This window comes from Myxocyprinus asiaticus, chromosome 4 (assembly GCF_019703515.2).
Source record: "Myxocyprinus asiaticus isolate MX2 ecotype Aquarium Trade chromosome 4, UBuf_Myxa_2, whole genome shotgun sequence".
NCBI classification, from domain to species: Eukaryota; Metazoa; Chordata; class Actinopteri; order Cypriniformes; family Catostomidae; genus Myxocyprinus; species Myxocyprinus asiaticus.
The window spans coordinates 18,686,044-18,699,147 of record NC_059347.1 but is presented as its reverse complement, the minus strand read 5'-3'; the positions used below and the strand labels follow the sequence as shown (position 1 = coordinate 18,699,147).

The 13,104-nt window shown below is 40.0% G+C and overlaps 2 protein-coding genes across 2 annotated transcripts; one reads left to right on the top strand and one right to left on the bottom strand.

The window, feature by feature from the left end:
- The first annotated feature begins 688 nt into the window (after positions 1-688).
- Positions 689-7,399, top strand: LOC127440210 (gelsolin-like). The gene is made up of 16 exons (XM_051696675.1): positions 689-810; positions 1,959-2,155; positions 2,291-2,445; positions 2,543-2,704; positions 2,798-2,947; positions 4,471-4,560; positions 4,649-4,781; positions 4,861-5,165; positions 5,290-5,423; positions 5,667-5,757; positions 5,935-6,105; positions 6,271-6,445; positions 6,554-6,675; positions 6,801-6,878; positions 6,959-7,019; positions 7,124-7,399. Exons 2-16 carry the CDS (start codon positions 1,963-1,965, stop codon positions 7,291-7,293), a joined length of 2,190 nt encoding a protein of 729 aa, XP_051552635.1. The 5' UTR covers positions 689-810; positions 1,959-1,962; the 3' UTR covers positions 7,294-7,399.
- Positions 7,400-7,537: 138 nt separating this feature from the next.
- Positions 7,538-12,845, bottom strand: LOC127439708 (transcription termination factor 1-like). The gene is made up of 6 exons (XM_051695970.1): positions 12,761-12,845; positions 12,587-12,620; positions 10,212-10,274; positions 9,961-10,088; positions 9,218-9,247; positions 7,538-7,689 (listed from the first exon to the last, which is right to left on the bottom strand). Exons 1-6 carry the CDS (start codon positions 12,795-12,797, stop codon positions 7,538-7,540), a joined length of 444 nt encoding a protein of 147 aa, XP_051551930.1. The 5' UTR covers positions 12,798-12,845.
- Between the last annotated feature and the right edge of the window lie 259 nt (positions 12,846-13,104).

Genomic DNA, 13,104 nt, shown 5'->3' with positions numbered 1-13,104 from the left:
CTCTACTGTATCAACAGCACACTACACACACACACACTACATTACACTATTCCACACACACTTCACTACAGTACACCACAAACACACTACACCACACACACACACACACACACACACTACACAACACACACACACACACACGGTTCTACACTTTTAAAGAGCCCTGTTTCTTGACAATGCCCTCTACTGTATCAACAGCACATCTACTGGACCAAATGCATATCCATCTCTGCTTTACCAAGAGCACACAATCAACGAACACACACGTTATCACTGTCGTCATTGCTATTAAACAGACATTTCTACTTTTTTATTTTATGTAGCTACATTAAATATACATTTGTATTATTATTATTACATTAGTAGGCTTATACATGTATTTTTATTCTAACATTAGGACTAAATATTGTTATAAACCGATAGAATAACGCACATACGTTTTCATTGACAGATATTGTCACTGTAAATGCAAATAATCTTTGGCAACAGAGACGCGCAAACAATCATACGTAAATGCTGAAAACTGCCACAATTTGACTTTAAATATTTAGCAGTATTAATAGTGTCGTTTTATAGTATAATAAATGGAAAACTCTATGCGTTTTAATTTTGCCGGAAGAAGAAGAACAAACGCCTGGTTGAGCTCAAGGAGGGGTTTAATACGCAAATGTGACACACCTGTGGAAAGGGCGTCGCTACTATCAGCAGCCTACCTGCGGAAGTTCAGTGCTCAAACATAACCTGAAAGCTGTCGTCCCAGACTCATCTACTACTGCTAATAATATCTTAAAACGAGGACTTCCCCAACAGGTAATTTGTATTTCTTTAAATTAAGTAGCGAATGCATTCTAATTGATACGTTTTTTTGTTTTGTTTTGTTTTTTAGAGAAACATGAATTCGTTTCCTGCTGATTAGGCGTCATTCAGTGCATCTGATGCAGCTTTTAATTATTGACTGGTCTCACAGCATCATTCTCTAAGCAAACATAATTAGCCCATAATTAATTCATGGTAGAAATATAAAACGATTTGTCTTTTTTTTAATTATTATTATTGATTATTATTATTATTATTATTATTCAGCTGACTTTGTTTTTCTTTTATTTATTTTGTAAATTGTCAGTGCATGTTTTTGTTTGTTTTAAGAGAAACTGAAATGATCTGCTATACGATAATGGCATGGTATATTTTAAATGCGTAAGGTTACATTTACTTAGCTCTGTAAATATTGTAGATTATTAAAGTCAGTCAGTTTTATTCACACTCCTTTCAGATCAATTGCATTGCATTGAAAAGCAGAATATGGTTCCCTCAAGAAACAATACTGCAGACATTTAACATACATTCAGTGATCATTTACCACATGATGTGCGATATCGACAGTAAATTACTGACCATAAATAAGAGCATGGTGAAACAATGGATATAATTTGTCAAGTTTAGATGATCATGTTACAGTTACATTAACCAATAATAATGCAATAGGATATCATGGCAGCAGGGTTGCATTTTGCCCATTTTTACTGTCCACATTTGAAACACATCATGTTGTACACAGACAAACAATTAAGAACAGGTAAGGTAAATTGTGGGTGTTTTTGTGCCATTGCTTCACTCTTCTTCAGTAAGTGAAAGAAAGACACGCCCTGACTGTCTCATCCTTTTTGCATTGGAGGAGTAGATGTTTGTTTAGGGACATAATGAGACTTAATACCTACCTGCCTAGCGTGTGATTGCAGAAGCATTAGAAACCATTTTGAGATGTAGAGAGAGTGTTCTAGTCACAGGAACTGCAGTTGTTCCTCCTGAGTATTGTAGCGTCAGAATTATAGATTTCCCCCACTTCCTCTATGTTGCCCTAATTCTCAACATCAGACACTGTTTGGGTAAACTATGGAACAAAGGATTATACAAAAATGGCTATTGTGTTTACAGTAGTTGTTTTTCTTCTCTAACAGCACCATGGTGTACCACCCTGAATTTGAGAAGGCAGGAAAGCAGGCTGGCCTGCAGGTATGGAGGATCGAAAAGTTGGATTTGGCACCTGTGCCTCAGAATCTATATGGTGGGTTCTATACAGGTGACACCTACCTTATCCTCAATACCATCAAGCAAAACTCTGGAAATCTACAATATGACCTTCATTTCTGGATTGGTAAGACTGGTGTTTTTGTGTGTTTAGTTTAAATGGAATTTGTCCCCTGTGAGTATTGAGTAAATCAACTCTTAAATGGCATGAATCTTCAAACATGTTTTTGAAAATTGTTGGTCCCTCAAATGGTATCTCCAGGTGATGCATGCACACTAGATGAGAGTGGGGCAGCCGCCATCTTTACCACTCAAATGGATGATTTCCTTGGAGGGAAACCTATTCAGTACAGAGAAGTCCAGGGATATGAGTCAAAAACCTTTGTAGGTTACTTCAAATCAGGTCTTAAATACATGGTGGGTAGAGTTGTTACATTTGGTGCACATAAAATGCATTTCATAAATTGATTGCATGTGCCATTTCTTTAAACAACCTGCATTTTAATTTCTTCAGCAAGGTGGAGTTGCCTCTGGGTTTAAACATGTAGCTTCTAATGAAGTAGATGTGAAGCGCGTTCTCCATGTGAGTGGCAGACGTGTAGTCCGAGCCATTGAGGTACCAGTGAGCTGGGACAGCTTCAACCAGGGTGATTGCTTCATCCTGGACCTGGGAAAGGTGAAATGGAATAAATTAATCCTTTGCATTTTATCATATATCCATTGAGAATTCAAATATTAAAAATGTATTCATGCTTTGTGCATACCTCAGGAGATATACCAGTGGTGTGGATCCAAGTGTAACCAGTTTGAGAGGCTGAAGGCCACCAGCGTTTCCAAAGATATTCGCGATAACGAGCGTTGTGGGAGAGCAAAACTTCTTGTATGTGAGGAAGGAGGGGAAAATGAGAAGATTCTAACAGTGAGTATAATACGATGCAGTGTTTCTTAACTAACTTGTTATCGGCTAGTGCCTTGGTAAGGATCAAGGAAGAAATTTTTTTTATTATAATTTTTTTTAACACCTTGGCATCTGTATTCCAGGAAAAAACACAATTTTTACAGCAGAGGCCCATGCTTTGCTCATAGCTCTAGAACAGAAAGACAGTGCACAACAACTTTTTAATGTGCACAGACTCAAAATCTTGAGGCTGTCCTCACTGCGAACTGTAGCGTGATGTAGTGGATTAAATCCACTACGTGGTCGACTTCAATGACGTACTGGATGTTTTTAATGTGCATGCGCACAGCTACATATTTTATTATATTCTCTTTTCAACATTATATTATTTAGTGTTGTCAGTGTGGCATATAACCTATACACAATTTTGTTTGACAGGTTATATTAGCATAGTGGCTACTAAAAGTTTGTAGTTTAACTGTCGGTAGACATCATCTTGAAACAAAATCAAACTAATAAAAAAAAAAAACATAGTTATCCATACCAAACAAATTCACTCCAAATAGTCAGCAACCTCTCATATTCTTTAAAAGACTGAAATCCCTGAAGCTCAAAAGTTATTAATATGCTATACTATACTACTGACATAAAAGAAAGTTTAAGGAAATACAGTCATTATTGCACTCTCTCACTTTATTTACTCATGACGCTACATACTGTACACGCTGTTTCCATCAAAAACATCCAGTATATCATGGCTCCGAACGTTTTAAATCCATTAAAACATGGATTAAATAGGGGCCTGGGTAGCTCGGCGAGTATTGACACTGACTATCACCCCTGGAGTCACAAGTTCGAATCCAGGGCATGCTGAGTGACTCCAGCCAGGTCTCCTAAGCAACCAGTTGGCCCGGTTGCTAGGGAGGGTAGAGTCACATGGGGTAACCTCCTCGTGGTCGCGATTAGTGGGTCTCGCTCTCAATGGGGTGCGTGGTAAGTTGTGTGTGGATCACGGAGAGTAGCACGAGTCAGCACGGAGTAGTGCTGTGAGTCTCCGCGGTGTCATGCACAACAAACCACGTGATAAGATGCGCGGATTGACGGTTTCAGAAGCAGAGGCAACTGAGACTTGTCCTCCGCCACCCGGATTGAGGTGAGTAACCGTGCCACCACGAGGACTACTAAGGAGTGGGAATTGGGCATTCCAAAATTGGGGAGAAAAATTATTTTTTTCTTAAAACATGGATTTAATCCACTACGTAATTGTGCTATAGTCCGCAGTGAGTCCATAAACTATATGACGTTTTTGAATTTCTATCAAATGTCAAATTGAAACATCTATAGTTTTTGTTGTAATGTTCTAAGAAATGTTTTTACTTATTGTTTGGCATATTTTGTTTTTTTTACTAATTTGATCTTGCCATGAAAATAGCCATTGATGCCCACATGGCATTAAAAGTATAATAAATATGTGCCTTGGCGAGTATTCAACATGCATTGTTTTTCAACATTCTGAATGTGAGTGCTCTACTATATTTTGTCAGATTCTTGGACCAAAGCCTAATCTTCCTGACGCTCAATCTGAAGACACTAAGACTGATGCATCCAACAGGAAGTCAGCCAAATTGTACAAGGTACATTGATCTACTTGCTGGCTTTTACCCAAGAAATTATATTGAAAATTGTACTAAATGGGATATTATGATGGTCATTATCATTCAGGTGTCAAATGCCAGTGGGAGCATGTCAGTTACTTTAGTGGCTGAGGAGAACCCCTTTTCCCAAAGTGCACTCCAGTCCACTGACTGCTTTATCTTGGATCATGGTTCCAGTGGCAAGATATTTGTCTGGAAAGGTCAGTGAAGCGGTTCAATGCAACCAAAATATGCGGGATATGCCTCAATCTAAACCTTGACCCTTTTTTCCTTAAACAGGTAAAGCGGCAAATAAAGAGGAGCGAAGTGCAGGTATGAAAACTGCTGAGGAATTTATAAGTAAGATGGGCTACCCAAAACACACTGAGGTCCAGATCATCCCTGAGAATGGAGAGACTCCTCTTTTCAAACAGTTTTTCAAGTTCTGGCACGATGCCGACCAGACAAAGGGTATGGGACAAGCCTATCTGCCTAACAAAATCGCCAAAATCAAGAAAGTGCCATTTGATGCATCATCTCTTCACAAATCGGATGCAATGGCTGCTCAGTATGGGATGTTTGATGATGGTAGAGGGGAGAAAAAGGTAAATGTGACACTTATGCTGTCAAAGTACTAATAGATTGGAATTAGCAGAAGATTGCAACAACTGAGTTGAAGTTGACAATTTAATTAATGGACAATTTGTCTTCTGTTGTTGCTTTGGAAAGATCTGGCGCATTGAGGGAACAGACAAGGTTCCAGTTGACCCATCCACTCATGGGCAGTTCTATGGAGGAGATAGTTACATCATCCTGTACTGCTACAGGCGTGGAGAACGTCAGGGCCAGATCATATATATATGGTAAGGAGTACAGACACTCTTACTTCTAGAATCCATTCCTTTATGAATGCTGAATCTGTAAACTAAACATACAGAATGCCTGAGGATTTGATCCTAAGCCAGGGACGTTCATGTTACACATGAACAAGTAACAGAATCTGATGGTCTTTGAGTATCTCATAACCTCACCAAGCTTGGCTTCTGTTAGTCAATAAGATGAGTCATCACAGCAAAGGCTTATTTAATGGAGTTGTTTGTCCAAAGGCAGGGGGAGGACTCCAGTCAAGATGAGAAGGGAACCTCTGCCATCCTGGCAGCACAGCTTGATGCAGAGCTTGGTGGGGCTGCAGTTCAGGTGATAATACAAGTAGAGATTTGAGACATGAACAAATCAATGGGTCTGTTCCAAAACTTAGCAAGTTGCCTCTGGAGGCAGCATTTTAAGGTATCACAGACATGCTCCCGATGTAAAGGCTGACTCCTAAGATACCTTGATATACCACCATGAATGTGAGCATGTTTGTCCACATAGGTGCGAGTAATTCAAGGCAAAGAACCCCCACAACTCATGAGTCTCTTTGGAGGGCACCCAATGGTGGTGCACAAGGGTGGAACCTCACGAGATGGTGGCCAATCCCAGGCTTCTGAGGTCCGCCTTTTCCAAGTGCGTGCCAACCCTGCTGGGCATACACGAGCTGTTGAGGTGAGTGGAATAAACAAAAGTGAAAGAACATTGTCAAATTTTAGCTGTGGCTGTGCACAATGTACAGTTTAGTTTTTGTCACATGTTCTTCTCCATTTTTAAATGTATGCAAAAATGGTTCCCTAAGACAATTGGCATTTGTTTTGTTCACGCTGTCTGAAACAGGTTGATGCTGTGGCCTCCAGCCTCAACTCCAACGATGCCTTCGTTTTAGTGATTCCCTCAGGCTCTAAGCTGTGGCTGGGTCAGGGTACCAGTAATGTCGAAAAGAATGGAGCCCAAAAGCTCAGCGGTATTTTAGGAGTGGAACTTTCAGAGATATCAGAAGGAGCAGAGGGAGGTGTGTGTACATGTTTTGCTTAACTGATGGTAGACAAGTGTTCCAAATGATTTAACCTTGACATTTGAAGATATAAACCCTTTGGTTTTTTGTCAAATTTCTGTATAGATGATTTTTGGAGTGCTCTTGGAGGAAAGGCTGAGTACTGCACATCTGAAAGGCTTAAGAACAAAATGGACACACATCCCCCAAGGCTCTTTGCATGCTCTAACAAAACGGGAACATTCCTTGTAAGTGTTCTTGTCACCATGTTGGAGGGAGGTGTAGAATGGTCCAAAATTAACAGGCCACAATCACTGAAATGCATACAGTTCCATCCTTTATATTTCTCAAATTTTGTTATTTGTCTATCCAGATTGAGGAGGTGCCAGGAGAGATGACCCAGGAGGACTTGGCTCCAGATGATATAATGATCCTGGACACCTGGGATCAGGTAACCACTTGAGCAATAACATGAACTCCAGAAAACTAAACTAATGCTCTGCCATTCTTAAAGTCAATTTTGTGTCCAAGGTCTTTATTTGGATTGGAAACGAGGCTAATGAAGAAGAGAAAAATGAAGCTGTGACTTCAGGTGAGAAGGACCAAATTTTCAATAGCAACATTGTGCAGATGTTTTTATTAGATAACCATTTATCTTTATCCTTAAGTTTCTTTTTTGTTTTTTTTTCTCTTCAGCTGCTAAATATATTGAAACGGATCCTGCCAATAGGGATAAGAGAACACCCATTGTTACGGTGAAGCAGGGCTTTGAACCTCCCACATTCACAGGCTGGTTTCTAGGCTGGGAGCATGATTTCTGGAGTTCTGACCCATTGCAACGAGCCATGGCTGATTTGAAAATGTAGTCCAATGACTCAAAGCTAAGGAAACAGGATTGTTTTATGTCTGTTTAATGTGAAGTGCAACAACCTGTCTTTAAAACTTCATACTAACTAAACTTTCTCTCCATCACCCAAGAGTCTGACTGTTGTTTATTTTTTAACATTAACACTGAGCATATATTCAGTACATTTTTTTGAATATTTAGCATCAATATTTTTCCAGGTCTTATTGATTTGTACAATTATTTAAGGTAAAGTAAAACTGCTGTCACTCTTTCTGTCTTTGTCCACTCTCCTCATCACTGTCATCACAAGATTCCTCAATGTCCTTAAAGATGTCAGCGAGAAGGAAGGTCTCCTGCTGGTCAACTTTTAGCTCATTCTCATCAAAGTCCTCAAAATCAGTCCTGGCAAGCTTTTCTTATACAGGAAGTCAACAATGTCTGGGGAAAATTATGTAAAGAAGGAACAATTTAGTTTGATAGCCAACATAACTTGATAGACATGATTTAAAAGGTAATTCAGACTCCAGTCACTACATGCACATACATGGGTTCTTTTGTCAATAATAAATGAATAATATTAAATTAATAAAAGAAATATTTTTACTGCACATAATGGATTTCAGAACAGAAGTGTTTAATCTAAAAAATTAATATTATGTCCACACAAAAATTCAGTGAAAATACAAACCTCCAAAACCATTGTTCTGCCAATTTGGCACTTAAATTTCAAGCTGATGCCACTTTATGGAGGCACAGACACAGAGGACAAAAAACATGACACCAAGCTCATTTACTCCGCCGCCAGCAGCAGCATCATGCCTGAATAAGCAGACACATTATTCTAGTTACTAGGAACTTGAATAATGCAGCCTGTGTAATTGGACTCAGATGCCTGTTACACCTACTTAATGAACTCCTTAGGGAATACTCTTTATTTTGGATCAGTCGATCATACTAATGGAACCTTCAGAGATCTCATATTTCCCTCATTGTTAGGAAAATTTCCCATGTTCAACGAATGCATTAATTATTGGATTAATGCTGTGTAGTAACAGTATTTTGTTGTCATTAACAAGGCCACCCATGGGTCATTTCTGGTGTTATGAGTGGAATCTCCGAATAGTCATCTTGTAATTACAACACAACGTGAATGCAGCATTAGCATATCACCACAGGAAAAAAAAAAAATACATCTTAAATATTTTCTGCTTTTGATCAGTTTCGTCTTCCTCATTAAATTTCTTTTTTTTTTTTTTTTTTAATTAAAGTGGACAGGAGTTAGTAAGCTAGTTATATAATTTGAGACAGTACCACTGCTCCCTTTACACATATTATACATTCTGCGTAGGGAACCAACTCCCTAGGGGGGCACCAGAAACTCCACCTGCTGCCATTCCTCACACATTATACATTACTCAAGGACCGTATAGCATTCGTGGAACACAGACGATCGCCTCGCAGCTCGCACCACGTCAGATTATCGCCTCGCCAGGTGCGGGGCAGCACAGTTCGGGGCACCTTTTCCCATTGCAATCTTGCGAACTGTGGGGGGGTGGCCGGTTGCTGCCTAATTCGCCTATGCCAGGATCTGCTACTGCGCCTCGCGCTAAGCACCCCCCCCCCACTGTCCGACGATTCGATATCACGCAGGCTGATTTGATATCACGCAGGCAGATCAGTCATGTAATAATCACATTGTTGGTGCTGCAAATAATGCGGTGAGATCCTCCCAGTCGACATCCGCAACATCCTCTATTTGCATTTCATACAGCCTGTGAGCAGAGGTGCAAAAACCATATATGCAAGGTATGCAATGTATGGGGCGCCATGTAAAGGGGGGCGCCAGAGGCTCACTAAAGGTGGTGTAATCGGCCTCCTCGACCCTTACAACATCACCCCCCCCCCCGACAGATACATGGGGCACAAAATGTAGTTTTGCATACCCGCTTGGAAATGTGTAGTTGCGCCCCTGCCTGTGAGTGGTAAAGAACATTTTTATGTATTACAAGTAGATGCCAGGTAAAAACAAGTCAAGATAATACATTCTAACCAAGCCTTCAAAAAACAAGCTCTCTTACGCTTTAATAAGCCTGATTTTGCTTTCCTGAGATATCTTGCCACTGTATACAGCCCCTTACGACATCTGCACAGCTAGGCTGGACATCCTTAAGGGTGAAGCAGAAAATTCATGCAAAATGTTTATGCAGCATTAAGAGGAACAGTAGCCTCTGTAGCAGACAACCACAGATTTTAGACAGTTTATCTGAAACTGAAGTGAGGGGGGAAATTATTATAGAAATAGGTTAATTACATAAAATGTTATGTGAATTCAAATTTGTGTGAATATTAAAAACAATAATGATTATTTTCCTCTTTCTCACCATTTCATTCTTGGCACTTGCTCCAACATCGAGTTTTACCTTCAAAGCAATATCAAACAGGGTAGTTTCTTGTAGAGCATTTCTCTACTGACTCTGGTTGGTGTTTTCTTATTAGCCTCAGATTTCAGTTTTGCTACAATATGGTTTCGCACAGCCCTCAAAAGTCTCTGCACCACCTCCTATGACCATGGCCCTTCTACTTAAGCTGTGTGAAAAGGGATTGATATGACTAACAATAACCTACAAAGGACAAGCTATATACATAGTTGGAAATGAAGAAAAGAGGTCTGTGGATTTAAACTTACAGCTACTGATCTGAGAAAATTTTTTCTCTAGAGCGAACTGGCTATGACCAGTCAATTCTGAAATCTTTTGCCAGTTACTGCCATGCATTGTATGAAATCTGAGCAATGCTTTGATTTCTTCTGTAAACCTTTGGGGAAAAGGAATATAAAGTGTTGAGCTTTTTAAATTTTACATGAAGAAAAACAAAAAGCAGAGCAGCAGATCACTTTTCTCTTAACAAATGACATTTAAAAAATGATACATTTCCTACCTTCCCTTGTATTTGTTTTTATCAAATATTTTCCTCCCACAGGTATAAACATCATGGCAAGGTCTGGGAATGAAACAAAAGTGTAACTTAGGCATTTTCAAAACTCATAACTACTAAGCTACAAAACTGTTGCATACATTTTCAGTATAGCCTCTTATAGAGTTCAACACGGACTAAAATTTATTTAAATGTAGAAAGTATACAGTGCATCCGGAAAGTATTCACAGCGCTTCACTTTTTCCACATTTTGTTATGTTACAGCCTTATTCCAAAATGGATTAAATTCATTATTTTCCTCAAAATTCTACAAACAATACCCCATAATGACAACGTGAAAGAAGTTTTTTGAAATCTTTGCAAATTTATTAAAAATAAAAAAACGAAAAAAAAATTACATGTACATAAGTATTCACAGCCTTTGCCATGACACTCAAAATTGAGCTCAGGTGCATCCTGTTTCCACTGATCATCCTTGAGATGTTTCTACAACTTGATTGGAGTCCACCTGTGGTAAATTCAGTTGATTGGACATGATTTGGAAAGGCACACATCTGTCTATGTAAGGTCCCACAGTTAACAGAGCACAAACCAAGCCATGAAGTCCAAGGAATTGTCTGTAGACCTCCGAGACAGGATTGTATCGAGGCACAGATCTGGGGAAGGGTACAGAAAAATTTCTGCAGCATTGAAGGTCCCAGTGAGCACAGTGGCCTCCATCATCCGTAAATGGAAGAAGTTTGGAACCACCAGGACTCTTCCTAGAGCTGGCCGCCTGGCCGAACTGAGCGATTGGGGGAGAAGGGCCTTAGTCAGGGAGTTGACCAAGAACCCGACAGTCACTCTGACAGAGCTCCAGCATTTCTCTGTCGAGAGAGGAGAACCTTCCAGAAGAACAACCATCTCTGCAGCACTCCACCAATCAGGCCTGTAATGTAGAGTGGCCAGATGGAAGCCACTCCTCAGTAAGAGGCACATGACAGCCCGCCTGGAGTTTGCCAAAAGGCACCTGAAGGACTCTCGGACCATGAGAAACAAAATTCTCTGGTCTGATGAAACAAAGATTGAACTCTTTGGCCTGAATGGCAAGCGTCATGTCTGGAGGAAACCAGGCACCGCTCATCACCTGACCAATACCATCCCTACAGTGAAGCATGGTGGTGGCAACATCATGCTGTGGGGATGTTTTTCAGCGGCAGGAACTGGGAGACTAGTCAGGACTGAGAGAAAGATGAATGCAGCAATGTACAGAGACATCCTTGATGAAAACCTGCTCCAGAGCGCTCTGGACCTTAGACTGGGGCGAAGGTTCATATTCCAACAGGACAACGACCCTAAGCACACAGCCAAGATGATAAAGGAGCGGCTACGGGACAACTCTGTGAATGTCCTTGAGTGGCCCAGCCAGAGCCCAGACTTGAACCGGACTGAACATCTCTGGAGAGATCTGAAAATGGCTGTGCACCGACGCTCGCCATCCAACCTGATGGAGCTTGAGAGGTCCTGCAAAGAAGAATGGGAGAAACTGCCCAAAAATAGGTGTGCCAAGCTTGTAGCATCATACTCAAAAAGACTTGAGGCTGTAATTGGTGCCAAAGGTGCTTCAACAAAGTAGAGCAAAGGCTGTGAATACTTATGCACATGTTGTTGTTGTTGTGTGGTGTGTGTGTGGTTTTTTTTATTTTTATAAATTTGCAAAGATTTCAAACAAACTACTTTCACGTTGTCATTATGGGGTATTGTTTGTAGAATTGAGGAAAATAATGAATTTAATCAATTTTGGAATAAGGCTGTAACATAATGTGGAAAAAGTGAAGCGCTGTGAATACTTTCCAGATGCATTGTATCTGGAAAGCATGACAAATTGCATGTTTCATCATAGCTTAATGTTAAGCAGAAAGCTTTTGGTGCAGAAGGTCAATGACCTTCCATAAAAGCAGTTGAAAGTGAGAGGATGTTTTATGAGTTGAGCTTTCCTGTTCAGAATGAGAAACCAATGGAAAAATAATCATGACAAAAAAATAAATTATAGTACTGTGAAAAATTATTTGCCCCCATCCTGATTTCTTCTGTTTTTGTGTACATCTCAAACTAATTTGTTTCAAAAATTCTAACATGAGTAAACTCAAAATACAGCTTTTAAATGATGTTATTGAAGCAAAAGTTATCCAATACCAACTGGGCCTGTGTGAAAAAGTATTTGCTCCTTAGTTACTGAATCACCAAATCTATGAAACTGCATTCATAATGGGGTTCTGCTGGACTAGACACACCCAGGCCTGATTACTGCCAGCCCTGTTCAATCAAATCAACACCTAAATAGAACTTTTTCAGTATGAAAATTCATAAGTAGTAAGAATTTGGCTAACAGGTCTCACCCAGTAGCACAATATGCCAAGGTCAAAAGAAATTCTAGAAATGAGGAAAAAAGGTGATTGAAATACATGAGTCTGGGAAGGGTTACAAAGCTATTTCGAAAGGCTCTGGGACTCCAAAGAACCACAGTGAGAGCCATTATCTCCAAATGGAGAAAACTTGGCACAGTAGTGAACCTTCACAGAAGTGGTTGCCCTTCCAAAATTCCTCCATGAGCACAGCAATAACTCATCTGGAAGTCACAAAAAAGGCAAGGACAACATCCAAGGAACTGCAGGCCTCTCTTCCATCAAAAAAGGTCACTGTTCATGACTCCACTATCAGAAAAACACTGGCCAAAAATGCCATCCATGGAAGAGAGGTGAGGTGAAATTTTGATCGATTTCTGTTGTTGTATCTTCATTTATTTTCCTTGTGTGCTTTCTAGTACCAGTTTGTGTGGCAGGTTTCATGAGGTCTTCAGCCTCATGAAAGTCAGTTTCCTTATAATCCATACATAGGAATTTCCCCCACTTCTGTG

What these genes read in the sequence shown, in the direction of transcription:
- LOC127440210 (XM_051696675.1), top strand. Translation starts at nt 1,963, where the DNA reads ATGGTGTACCACCCTGAATTTGAGAAGGCAGGAAAGCAGGCTGGCCTG. An exon ending in TGACCTTCATTTCTGGATTG is followed by an intron (nt 2,156 to 2,290) that starts GTAAGACTGGTG and finishes TGGTATCTCCAG; the next exon opens with GTGATGCATGCACACTAGAT. An exon ending in ATGGTAGAGGGGAGAAAAAG is followed by an intron (nt 5,166 to 5,289) that starts GTAAATGTGACA and finishes TGCTTTGGAAAG; the next exon opens with ATCTGGCGCATTGAGGGAAC.
- LOC127439708 (XM_051695970.1), bottom strand. Translation starts at nt 12,797, where the DNA reads ATGGAGGAATTTTGGAAGGGCAACCACTTCTGTGAAG. An exon ending in GGGCAACCACTTCTGTGAAG is followed by an intron (nt 12,621 to 12,760) that starts GTTCACTACTGT and finishes CCTCATTTCTAG; the next exon opens with AATTTCTTTTGACCTTGGCA. An exon ending in AAAAACAAATACAAGGGAAG is followed by an intron (nt 10,089 to 10,211) that starts GTAGGAAATGTA and finishes TTTTCCCCAAAG; the next exon opens with GTTTACAGAAGAAATCAAAG.